Source organism: Vulpes vulpes, chromosome 15 (genome assembly GCF_048418805.1).
Source record: "Vulpes vulpes isolate BD-2025 chromosome 15, VulVul3, whole genome shotgun sequence".
Taxonomy (NCBI): Eukaryota; Metazoa; Chordata; class Mammalia; order Carnivora; family Canidae; genus Vulpes; species Vulpes vulpes.
Window position 1 is genome coordinate 47960061 of NC_132794.1, and position 12202 is coordinate 47972262.

At 35.9% G+C, this 12202-nt stretch overlaps 1 protein-coding gene across 1 annotated transcript in view; it reads right to left on the reverse strand.

The window, feature by feature from the left end:
- Nucleotides 1–12202, reverse strand: part of INO80 (INO80 complex ATPase subunit) — a 129559-nt gene that overhangs the window by 67293 nt on the left and 50064 nt on the right. Inside the window, exons 15-19 of the mRNA XM_025998496.2 lie at nucleotides 5433–5492; nucleotides 4856–4998; nucleotides 3647–3731; nucleotides 2274–2391; nucleotides 1056–1141 (exon numbers count right to left, since the gene is read on the reverse strand). Of these exons, the coding sequence (XP_025854281.1) occupies nucleotides 1056–1141; nucleotides 2274–2391; nucleotides 3647–3731; nucleotides 4856–4998; nucleotides 5433–5492 (492 nt within the window). The remainder of the gene's footprint in view (nucleotides 1–1055; nucleotides 1142–2273; nucleotides 2392–3646; nucleotides 3732–4855; nucleotides 4999–5432; nucleotides 5493–12202) is intronic.

Here is a 12202-nt window from a genome sequence, read left to right on the forward strand (position 1 = left end):
ATAGAGGAGACCAAAGAACGTTTTAAACAACACCACAATGATGCAATTAGCAAAATCCTCTATGTGGAAAACTCTAGGAAAAGTAACTCAGTTTCTTCAACAGGGAAAAATAATAGGGAGGAATTAAAAGATAATTAAGACATGTATCACCCAAATGCTATGTGTGGGCCTTTCTCGGATCGCAATTTTAAAAGTTCTTTAATTGTTTAACAGAGAAAAGAGGGAGGCAGGGAGAAGTTGGGAGGAAAACGGAGGGAAGAGAAACACACAGAAAGAAAAATGGGGAAATTGAGCAATGACTGGATACGTGACATTACAATGGAACTATTGTTTTCTTTAGCAGAGGTGATAATATATGGTTATGTCTAATTTTTTTTAAGATTTATTTATTTGAGAGAAAGAAAGAGAACACATACAAGTGGGGGGAGGGGTAGAGGGAGAGACCAGAATCCTAAAGCAGACTTCCTGAATGAGGAACCCGATTCTGGGGCTTGATCACAGGATCCTGAGATCACAACCTGAGCCAAAATCAAGAGTCAGCCACTTAACTGAGCCACCCAGGCACCCCATAGTTATGGATTTTTTAAAAGATTAAATTTTTTAAAAAAGGCGAAATTTTTAAAGATATATAAGAACATATTTGTAAATGAAATAAGACATCTGAGACTTGCTTCTGAATAGTCTAGAGGGATGGGGATGGAAATGAGTTGATCACTGTTGAAGCTGTATGATGACTACAAGAGGGTTTGTATACTATTTTTTCTACTTTTATAATGTCTCAAGTTCATCATAATAAGAAGTATAAAACAAAAAGAAGAAAGAAAAAAATATTACCTGCATTGGTTGTCTGACTCACTTTTTTTTTTTTTGTCTGACTCATTTTAAGCCTTCTTTGATCCACTAAAGTTTAATGGTCTTTTCTCAAACTATTCGCCCTTCAACTAAATATTTACCAAGGAGGGTTTTGGGGTTTTTTTTTTTGGGGGGGGGGGTTGTCCTGAAACCCTAAGGTGGTGCCTATTAAGCCTTAAACTAATGAAGTCTTCTTTCCTTACCTTGTCAGACAATTCATTTTCTACATCCTTCTTGATTCTCCTCAGCATAAATGGCTTCAAGATCATGTGTAAGCGAGAGAGTTGATCTAAAATGCCAAAAGGCCCAAGACAAATAACACATTATATTGATTTAACACAAACAAAAGTATCATGATCATCTCTCACTAAACTGTTCTTCTAACTTTTGGCTTAATGAACCTCTAAAAGAAGACTGAAATTTAATCTTTCTTTACATAGGAAATCAAAGAGTCTGAATTTTCACAGAATCCACCTATAGTTGATGGGGCAAGTGCATTTTTCTATCATTTACTCAGACCAATAAGGACCACTTTATTTTTATTAGAATTCATCTTTAGAGTGTTTTAGGATCATTTTATCAAGGACAGAGTTCTCATACGGGTTGAATGGAAGCTATCTGGGGCTCCCAGTGTTCCCCCAAAATCATTTTTTCAAAGTGTGTTAGCAAATTAACAAATTGTAGTATAGGAAAATGCTTTAGGACTTTTCTAATAGTTGGCAGATGTCCATTCATATCTATGTAATAAATACCTCATAACGCTCTTTATTTTTAAGATTTTATTTATTCATGAGAGACGCAGAGAGAGAGGGGCAGAGACACAAGGCAGAGGGAGAAGCAGGCTCCATGCAGGGAGCCTGACATGGGACTCCATCCCAGATCTCCAGGATCACGCACTGAGCTGAAGGTGGTGCTAAACCGTTGAGCCACCCAGGCTACCCCCTCATAAGGCTCTTAAAACTCATTATTCAACAAGGTCAAAAGTATTGATAAATAAGGCTTAAAATATTCTCAGTAGAAACAAATCCTAAGATAGAAAAAAAATAACAAAAATGAGCCCTCTAATATTTCTGTTTTTATCACAGGATAAAAACCTTCCCTCATCCCATAAAGAATATAATTCTGATATGAATTTTTTAGAAACTACATAGAAAATGAGGATTCTGAAGCCAAAATACGGTTTTTATGAATTCTACCTGTTCTACCTTGATTAAATAGTCAACAGTACAGCAGCATCACCTGTATTAGTCCTTTTAGCTCTTTTAAAGATGAACAAAGCACATAATTACTTTATAAGAGAAACATTCTCCTCATCCTGATTGTTCTACGAATAGAAGAAAAATTCTTCACATAGAAGCAAATACTCAATTATGTGGTTGCTTACACTGATAGGCAGAAAGAAAGTTCATAAAAGCACTCACTCTCATCAATGGCAGATTTGTTTTCGGCATGGCTCTCAATGTCCTTGGAAAACCATTCATTGAATTCCTCATGTGAATCAAATAATGTTGGCATAATGAAATGTAGTAGAGCCCAGAGCTGGAAACAAAAGAAGTGAAATAACTGTAGAACAACAAAATGACAGTGTGTGAGAATATAATGAGGGTTTGGAGAGTGAAAGTTGCAGGTGTGTGTATGTGTCTGTGTCTAGGTATAGGTGTAAGTGTAAGTGTGAGTGAGTGGGTGAGAAGGAATGAGTGTGTAAGAACATGCCTCATCAACCAACCTTAATTCTATAAGGTGCTCTAAGCAAACTGAGATTATTTTTCAATTAATTTCAAACAAAAAGTTGGAAAGTACAAGTCCTGCTCAGATTTTGCAGTGGGATAGTTTTAAAGATCTTATATATTTATTTATTTATTTATTTATTTATTTTTTTTTTAATTTTATTTATTTATGATAGGCACACAGTGAGAGAGAGAGAGAAGCAGAGGCAGAGGGAGAGGGAGAAGCAGGCTCCATGCACCGGGAGCCCGATGTGGGATTCGATCCCGGGTCTCCAGGATCACGCCCCGGGCCAAAGGCAGGCGCCAAACCGCTGCGCCACCCAGGGATCCCGATCTTATATATTTAAAATATTCATTTCACAACTGAACACAATCTAAGGTAAAAATAACTTGCTAATAATAACTCTTAATTAGGGGTCAGTAAATTATGGCCTATGGTGCCAAAACTGGTCTGCCAACTATTCATTAAACATTTCTGTCAACTATTTTTATAAATAAAGTTTTATTGGGACATAGCCACACTTATTCTTTACGTATCATATATGGATGCTTTCATATTATAATGGCAAGGTTGAGTAGCTGCAATAGCAACTATATGGTTTGTAAAGTCTGAAATATATACTATCCGAAAAAAAAAAAAATTTGCTATCTGGCTCTTACAGAAAGTTTTCTGATACCTGTTCTAGATGAAAAATTATCTTTTCTAAATAAGGAATTTTAGCTCCTCTCAGTGCCAAAGAATATTACCTTCTCAATCTATCATAAAAACTTCTCTGCATTAGATGGATAGAAGTCCTAATGTGGTCACTATTTATTCCATAAGTACAAAGGAATACATGAATTTATTTGCTTATGCCAGAGAATAATAGGAATGATGCCTAAAAAACCCACTGAAGGCAAGCTATGATCAAATTCTCCCTTTTATAGTGTGGATTTTAATTTGTACATGAAGACCCCTTCTGTAGAGGGTCTTCATGTTCCAAGTGGGCATGGAAAAGAATTCTATTCTGTGCTAGAACCATTCCATTTAAGGCAGGCATAAAACTGAAGCCTTAACTATTGCCTACCTCTGCCATGGTGTTCTGAATTGGGGTTCCAGTTAGCAAAAGCCGATTCCGACATTGGAACTGCAAGAGGATCTTCCAACGAACACTGTTCAGTAAAATGAATTACAAATTCCAAGTTAGCAGTAAATCTTTCTTCATCCTCTTAAGACCTTATACTTCTAAAAATGCTTTCCAAAAAACTACCAAACACCCAGAATCAAATACTCCACCATGTACACAGTGAAAAATACTATTCAACAAAGCTGAGGACAGGAAATGACGCCTATATAACTGAAAACCTGGTATTAGGTTTAGAAAAAATAGCCTTCAAATGGGCAGAATAAGATCCTTTCTGGCTTGACAAAGTACTCTACTATCTTTGGTCAGTTTTGTTGACACAAGCCATTTAATCGTAAGGTATTTATCTTGTAGTAGAAAGCTTTATGATTATTAATATGTGTGCTTCCAGTGAGTTTAGAGAGATCAATGGAGAGACAGTGGAAGAGTATGAGAAGAAAATGCAAACTGAGTATACTGCCCCTGGCTATAAGCATGTCCTTCTTCAACAGAATATAATATGAAGTAATGTCTGACAGAGGATAGAAAGTACCACCCTGTCAGTTAAAATGGATCTCTAAGAAAGTCTTATGGGCTCACCAAGAGTTAATAAAAATGCATCAAAAGCAACATTTAATACCACTAACACATTAAGGTCAAGTACTGATTGACTATTTAGTTTGTAGTTTTGAAGGTAAGAGGATATTTTAAACATGTAACTGACAATAAAAAGAACCTGTGGCTCTAATAACCATCCAGAGACCAAGACCACCTGCATAAAACAGAATCTACAATCTGTATAATGTAATATTCTACTTCCTATTAAGACTTCCTGTTCAAAATAATCTCTGAATCAAAGGGCAATGAGCCTTCTCCCACAAAAATGTTCCCTGAAGAACAAAGACCTGTTAAGATGCAATAATTATTGAGTAGAGAAAAAAAAAAAGTTAAGAAAAACCCTGTTTCTAAACATTGTTTGTATTCCATGTAAAATGCAAAAGGTAATTTTTTTCTGGTCATATACATGGTATATGTAGACCATATCATACCATGTTCTGAAACCTCTCTGATCTTTATTCACTGGTATATATATGTATCATATGTTATCTGTATCATATTTCTATATATCCATACAGCTTCAGTCTACAGTTTGGTTTCTATTAATTGTGTTACCTGGAACTACTCTTGAGTGCCTGAGCCTCATCCAACACCATGTACTGCCACTTGACCCGCTGGAAATACTTTACATCCTGCACCACCAGCTGGTAGCTGGTGATAACCACATGGAAGGGGGCATCCTGAGTGTAGAGGGTCTTCTGTAAATATAAGAAGGGAATAATGAAAATAAATACCTAATAATACATAAGATAATGAGGAATGGACTTTATTTTCTAAGGCTAAGAAGTTTAAGACAGTCCTACTGAAGATGTGCTTCTCCCACATGGTAGATGTGTAGTGAATTAAACCATAACTGTTTTTAAAGTACTTACCTTAATTACAGATCATATTAAAAATTAGTCTTCAGCTTATTTAAGAGTTCTTATTTAATCCTGGACTTAGAGTCTAAATGATGTCTATAATGGGAAAAGTGTTATAGAAGTAAAAAAGTGTACTTGCCTAGTGTCTAGAAATATATATAAGATTTTATACATGAGAAGTTACTCAAATAAAATGGAGAAATGATGGCATATGTATAGTGTGTGTATATAATATGCAGGCGTATGTGTATATGCATTAAGCTAAAAGTTACCTGACTCCAGAATCTCCTGATAACTTTTCTATCATGAGGATTTCCCCAATACGGTAGCACCTGGAAAAAGGACCATTATACAGATTACTTCCTACTTATAATCTTAAAAAGTATCATTATAAATGTTATTCAGAAGGACTTTAGAAGAACCTAAAGCAAAAAAGAAAAAAAAAAGTAAAGAATGAATATAGAATTCCTCTTCTGTCACTGCTGTTAGCACTCTTCCTGCTGACTGAATTAAAGCATACATACATTTGTTTGAAGCCTTCAGAACACTACTGTGGCAGAGCAGAATCAGAGAGGGTCAAGATCCAGAAAAGAAAGTCCATCCAGAAAGTAAAGCCTGACAACTGGGACATGTCTTTCTTAAAGGTGTTGACTGATCCTTTCCAAAAGTTCTAGTTGGGAAACTAAGAAGTTGAGCAGAATTTTTTGTTTTTGTTTTGTTTTGAAGAGATGCAGGGTCTACAGAACAAAAACTGTAGTTCAAGAAGGAAAAATTCTGATAACCACCCACCTTCCTGGCCTTATGATGGGAATCCTAGGATACATACCCATGGGCAGGAAAGGGCAGCTACACATAGATGTGCCTTAACAAGTACTGAATCCCAGCTCTGAATCATTTCAATTCCTGACTAGATTAAGGTGGGGACTTTGAATTTTTAGTGCTGCCCCCACCCTACCAAACCACTAGAGGACAAAACCAAATCTTAACACATATAAAGCCTCCTTGGAAGAAGAAGAAAACAGATCCCACAATTATCTCTAGAACTTTTCCTATATAATGTCTAGTATACAATAAACACAAACAAACAAAACCAACAAAAAACCCTCCAGACATATGGAAGACTAGATTCCATGACTAAAAACCAGTATGAAAAACACATACAGGAAATAAACCCAGAGTTAGACCCAGATGATGAAAATATCAGAAAGAGACTTTTTAAAAATAGTTGCTAATTTGTTCCTGGAATGAAAAGATATGCTTGGGAATTTCAGTGGTATACTAGAAATTATAAAGTACCAGAGGAAATTTTTAGAACTGAAAAATATAACTAAAACTGAGAATTCAATTATGGGTTTAATGACAAATTAGATGCAGCTTAGAGAATATTAGTGAAACAGGTCAGAAGGAAATATTTAGACTAAAGCATGGAGAAATAAAAGAATGTAAAATTTATCACTTTTTCTGTGATGTCTCTCTAGATGTGGTTTTCTTTCAAAGTGCTTCTTGGATCTGTAGCTTGATGTTTTTTGTTTTTTGAAAAATCTCAGTGAAATATGAAATATACAATGAAATATAAAAATACAGGAAGAAATGAAGATCAATGAAAATAGTGAGTAGGTAATATGAATATATTTAAATAAATTTAAAATGTATAGATAACAATAACCATGCATGTTAAGTTGGGTGGTTAAGTTGGTTAAGCATCCGACTCTAATTCTGGCTCAGGTCACGAGCTCAGGGTTGTGCAATTGAGCTCTGTGTCCATGGTCTGTAGCTGGATGTGGAGCCTGCTCAGGATTCTCTCTCCATCTCCCTCTCCCTCTGCCTTGACCCCACCCTGCTCACAGGCTCTCTCTCACACTCACTCTCTGAAAAACAACATAAAACAAAGAAGTATAATAAAGCCCTTGTACTGTCAGGGAACAGTAACAAAAAGTCAGGGATGCATGTTCCTTGACTTCTGGGTATTCTCCTGGGTATCTACTAAAGAATAAAATGAATACATAATTAGCAAACTAAGAAGGAATGAAAGAGTAGTAAATTCTAATCAACCCAAAGGACACAAGAAAGGAGAAAAAGGAAAGTTGTAGAAGTAGAAGCAGCAGAAAGCAAACAGCAAGGCAGATTTAAACTTCATGCATCAATAACTACGTAAAGTCAGCATAAATATTACAAATAAAAGGCAAGAAAAAACCTTAAATGTTGACAGAATGGTTAAATGTAAAAGAAAGAAAAAGATACTACATAAAACCAGAAGAAAGCTAATCTATTTAATACCAGAGAAAATAGGCTTAAGGCAGAAAGTCTTAACAAGAGGAATTTCGTAATAATAAAAGGTTCAATCCATCAGGAAGATAAAATAATTGTAAATTTGTAAAACAACTTACAGCCTTAAAATATAAAGCAAAATGGACAGAAGAAAACAGAAATATAAAAAAAAAATTAAAAAATTTAAAAAAACAACAAATGCATAAACCCTTAATTGGTGGTTTTCTTTTTTCTTTTTCTTTTCTTTTCTTTTTTTTTTTTTTTTTTTTTAGATTTTACTTATTTATTTGAGAGAGACAGGAGAGAGCACAAGCAGGGGAGGGGCAGAGGCAGAGAGACAAGCAGACTCCCCACTGAGTTGACCAGAGCTGAAGTCAAATACTTAACTAACTAGGCCACCCAGGTGCCCCTGTGGTGAATTTTAACATACTTCTTTCAATTAGTAATTATACAGGCAGACAAAAAAATCAGTAAAGATACAGAAGAGCTGAAAAAACCCTGAGCTAATCAACACATACAACGCTACACTCAACAACTGCACAATATCTACTATTTGTAAACAGATACAAGACATTTCTAAACACTGACTATACGGTGGGCCATAAAAGAAAAGTTCAACAAATTTCAAACGATTAAAATCATAAGAAGCCCATTTTTCTATCATAGTGAATTTAAGCTGAAAATCAGTAACAAGAAGATACCTAGAAAATCATCCATTGCTTAGAAATTAAGAACCTTTCTTTCGTTCATTCTTTCTTTCTTTAAAAGCAGGCCCAATGTGGGGCTTGAACTCACAACCCTGAGATCAAGAGTTGCATGCTCTACCAACTGCTGGTCTGGCGCAAGATTCACTCAATTAAATAAGTCAGAAATCAAATAGGGACTTGAAATAGAAGTTAGAAATTATTTTAAATTAAAGAATAATGCAAATGTGACACATCAAACCGTTGGGTGGCTATAGTCATTCTAGAAAGCAATAAATGCCCTTAAATATACTAACTGGAAAAAGCTAAAAATCAACAATCTAAGCTCTATCTTGAGATGTTAGAAAAAGAAAAAAGTGCACAAAAAAAGTAGATAATAACAAAACAGCAGAAATGAAATAGAAAACACACAAAATAGCCAAATTTAGGAATGAAAATGGAACATTAACTATGGAAAAAATGTAAACCATATTTCTTGGGGGGCAAAAAGAAAGTCAGAAGCACTGGTCATACTAGAATTATAAAACAAATGTTACTCAGATACCTGCCAAATAAAATGAACTTTCAGATGTTCTCATCATAGATCTAAATATCTTTTGAACTCAAACTGAGAAGAGTCTGTATTTAACTATGTTCTGTAGGGAAGTGAACATATTTCTGACAATGCAACAGAGTAATGGAAGAAACAGTGAGTCGATAGAGCAGAGGTCATCAAACCTTTTCTGTAAACAGGCAAATGATAAATATTTTTGGCTTTACAGGAAATATGATCTCTGTCACAACTACTGAACTTTGCTGTTTTAGTAAGAATGCAACCATAAATAACAAACAGAAGAGCATGGTTGTTTTTCAACATATACATGTTTAATTTTCATATACCATTAGTTATGAAATACGGCTCTTTTTAAACCAATAGCTTAAAAACATGAAAACTATTTTTAGCTTGCAGCTGTAAAAAAAAAACAAACAGGTGACAGATTCCCTAATTAAGTTAAATTTCGAATGACTTAGCAATTCCACTTCTAAGTACATACCAAAATAACTGAAATGAAAACAGGATGGGGGCAGCCCTGGTGGCTTGGCGGCTTAGCGCCGCCTTCAGCCTGGGATGTGATCCTGGAGACCCAGGATCGAGTCCCACGTCAGGCTCCCTGCATGGAGCCTGCTTCTCCCTCTGCCTGTGTCTCTCATGAATAAATAAATAAAATCTTAAAAAAAAAAGAAAAAAGGACGGGTGTTCAAATGAGAACCTGTACATGAATGTTCCCAACAGTGCTACTAACAATAGCCAGAAAGTAGAAACAACTCAAATACCACTAAGAGATGAACGGATAAACAAAATAGATGTGTGTCTAGATAATGATGTATTATTCAATAGTAAAAAAGAATGACATGCTGACACATATTGTAACATGAAGATATTATATGTGAAAAGAATAAGAAGCCAGACATAAAAGGCCACCCATTATATGATGCCAGTTAGATAAAATATCCAGAATAAGCAAATCCAGAGACAGCAGATCTGTGGTAGCCAGGGCTGGTGGCAAAGGGAAACAGGGAGTGACTGCTTAATGGGGAAAAGGTTTCGGGATCCCTAGGTGGCGCAGTGGTTTGGCACCTGCCTTTTGCCCAGGGCGTGATCCTGGAGAACCAGGATCGAATCCCACATCGGGCTCCCGATGCATGGAGCCTGCTTCTCCCTCTGCCTATGTCTCTGCCTCTCTCTCTCTCTCTCTCTCTCTGTGACTATCATAAATAAATAAAAATTAAAAAAAAAAATGGGTAAAAGATTTCTGTTTGGGACAGTGAAAAAATTTTGCAATCAGATAGCACTGATCATTGCATCATACTGTAAATGTACTTAATTCTAGTAACTGTACACTTTGTATTAGTCTATTTTATGCATGTGTTTTTTGTTCTTTCTTAAGTAATCTCTACACCCAGTGTGGGGCTTGAAGTCACAACCCTGAAATCTAGTTGAATGCTCTACCAACTGAGTCAGCCAGGTGCTCTCCCTATGCATGTGTATTTTATCACAATTAAAAACAACAACAACAACAACAAAAATTAGTACAAACGAAAGTGGCAACTGGAACAGGCCCAAAGGCCATATTTTACAGATCCCTATAATATCAAAATGAAGCTCAAACATGCAAATGAAAGCTCAGTTCCAGGCACAGGACCAAAATTAAAGGACAGGTATCAATGATGTAAGCAGTACCGCATTGCCATCTAATAAGCAGTAAAGTTAATACTGAAAACTCAAGTGATTTGGTGGAAATTTTTAAGACTTAATTTTTCAACTTCCTGACTGTTCAACATGTATGAATGAATGAATGCAGAAAAAATATGGCAGCTCCATATTCCAAATGGCAAACAAGTCTACAGAAATAATCAACAAATTGAGATAGAATAATCTTTTTGAAAAAAACTATTTATTTATTTTTAAAGATTTTATTTATGTATTTGACAGAAAGAGGGTGTTGGGATAGAGAGCGAGCCAGACAGCACAAGCAAGGAGATCAGCAGAGGGAGAGGGAGAAGCAGGCTTCCTGCTGAGCAGGGAACCAATGTGGGGCTCCATCTTAGGATGCTGGGATCATGATCTGACCCAAAGGCAGACGCTTACCCGAATGAACCACCCAGGAGCCCTTAGAATGATCTCATCTTAGAAATTCAAAAATGAGTTAGCCAAGTTAAAAGCTATATACTTAATGTGCCTTGTAAACCATTTTTAAATCTACAATCAGAGAGGTGGGGCTACAGCCACAAAGGTATCCCAAAGTGGAATATCCCAGGCGTGTCCTTATTCCTTACAATACATAAGCCAAAAAACATCTGACTCCCATCTCCACCTTATCCTGTGCCCTTTATATTGCATGGAACCCAGTATTATTATGGAGACCCCAAATCAGGGAGACCATAACAATAACTCTTGATACAGAATTTCCATAAAGTCTTTTTCACCATGCAACCTCATTATCATTACATTACTTTAGGGACAGAACATATATTTAACTGATTTCACCAGTTATACTTGCAAGCAATATAAATCTTACCCATTCTTTCTCATCTCAGTAACTTTCCACAATTAAACCTGTTTAATAAATCTTACCCATTTCTTACCCAACTTAATGCAACATACTTTCCTGCTGATTACTTTTGACCTCAATCTCACTTCTTTCCCTCTAAATTAGTTAAAATCAACTTTCTCATTATCTACCTCAGACATTATAATCTGGACTAGTTCGAAAGATCTGACTTTAAAAGTATCAAGAAAATGGATTATTTATGCATATATCCGGGGGGAGGGGGACACAACAATGCCATAAATTACAGGATATGTGCACTAATAATAGGATTTGCCAAAATCTAGTTTTTTAGGTTTTTTTTAAGATTTTATTTATTTATTCATGAGAGACACAGAGAGAGGCAGAGACAGAGGCAGAGATAGGAGAAGCAGGCTCCATGCAAGGAGCCTGATATGGGACTTGATCCCAGTACTCTGGGATCACACACTGAGCTGAAGGCAGACACTCAACCACTAAGTCACCCAGATGTCCTGCCAAAATCTCTGTTAAACCAAGAAGATAGATATTTTCTAAAATATTTTCTACTATTTGACCAGGAGCATCAATCCATGTGGCTAATGCAGCAAATCATTGAAATTGGACTTTAGCTTTCTCACTTAGGAAATGTAACGATGTAATACACTCTCCTACTGCTCCTATCAGTAACTTAAAAAAAAAAAAAAAGATTTGAGAGAGGACACACACACGTACGAGAGAGAGAGAGAGAAAGCCAATGAGGGAAAGAGGAGGCAGACGGGTAGGGAGAATCTCAAGCAGACTTCCCACTGAGCATGGAGCCCAGGGCCCAAAAATCATGATCTGAGCTGAAGTCAAGAGCTAGACCCCTAACCAACTGATGAGCTCCACCCATCAGTAACTTTTAAAGGGGCTGAATGCAAAGTATTTTGGAAAAAATTCAAAACTCAGACCAATTAGTAAGGCAGCAAAAGAAAAGTCAGAAAGTTTATTTTATTTTATTTTATTTATTTTATTTTTTTT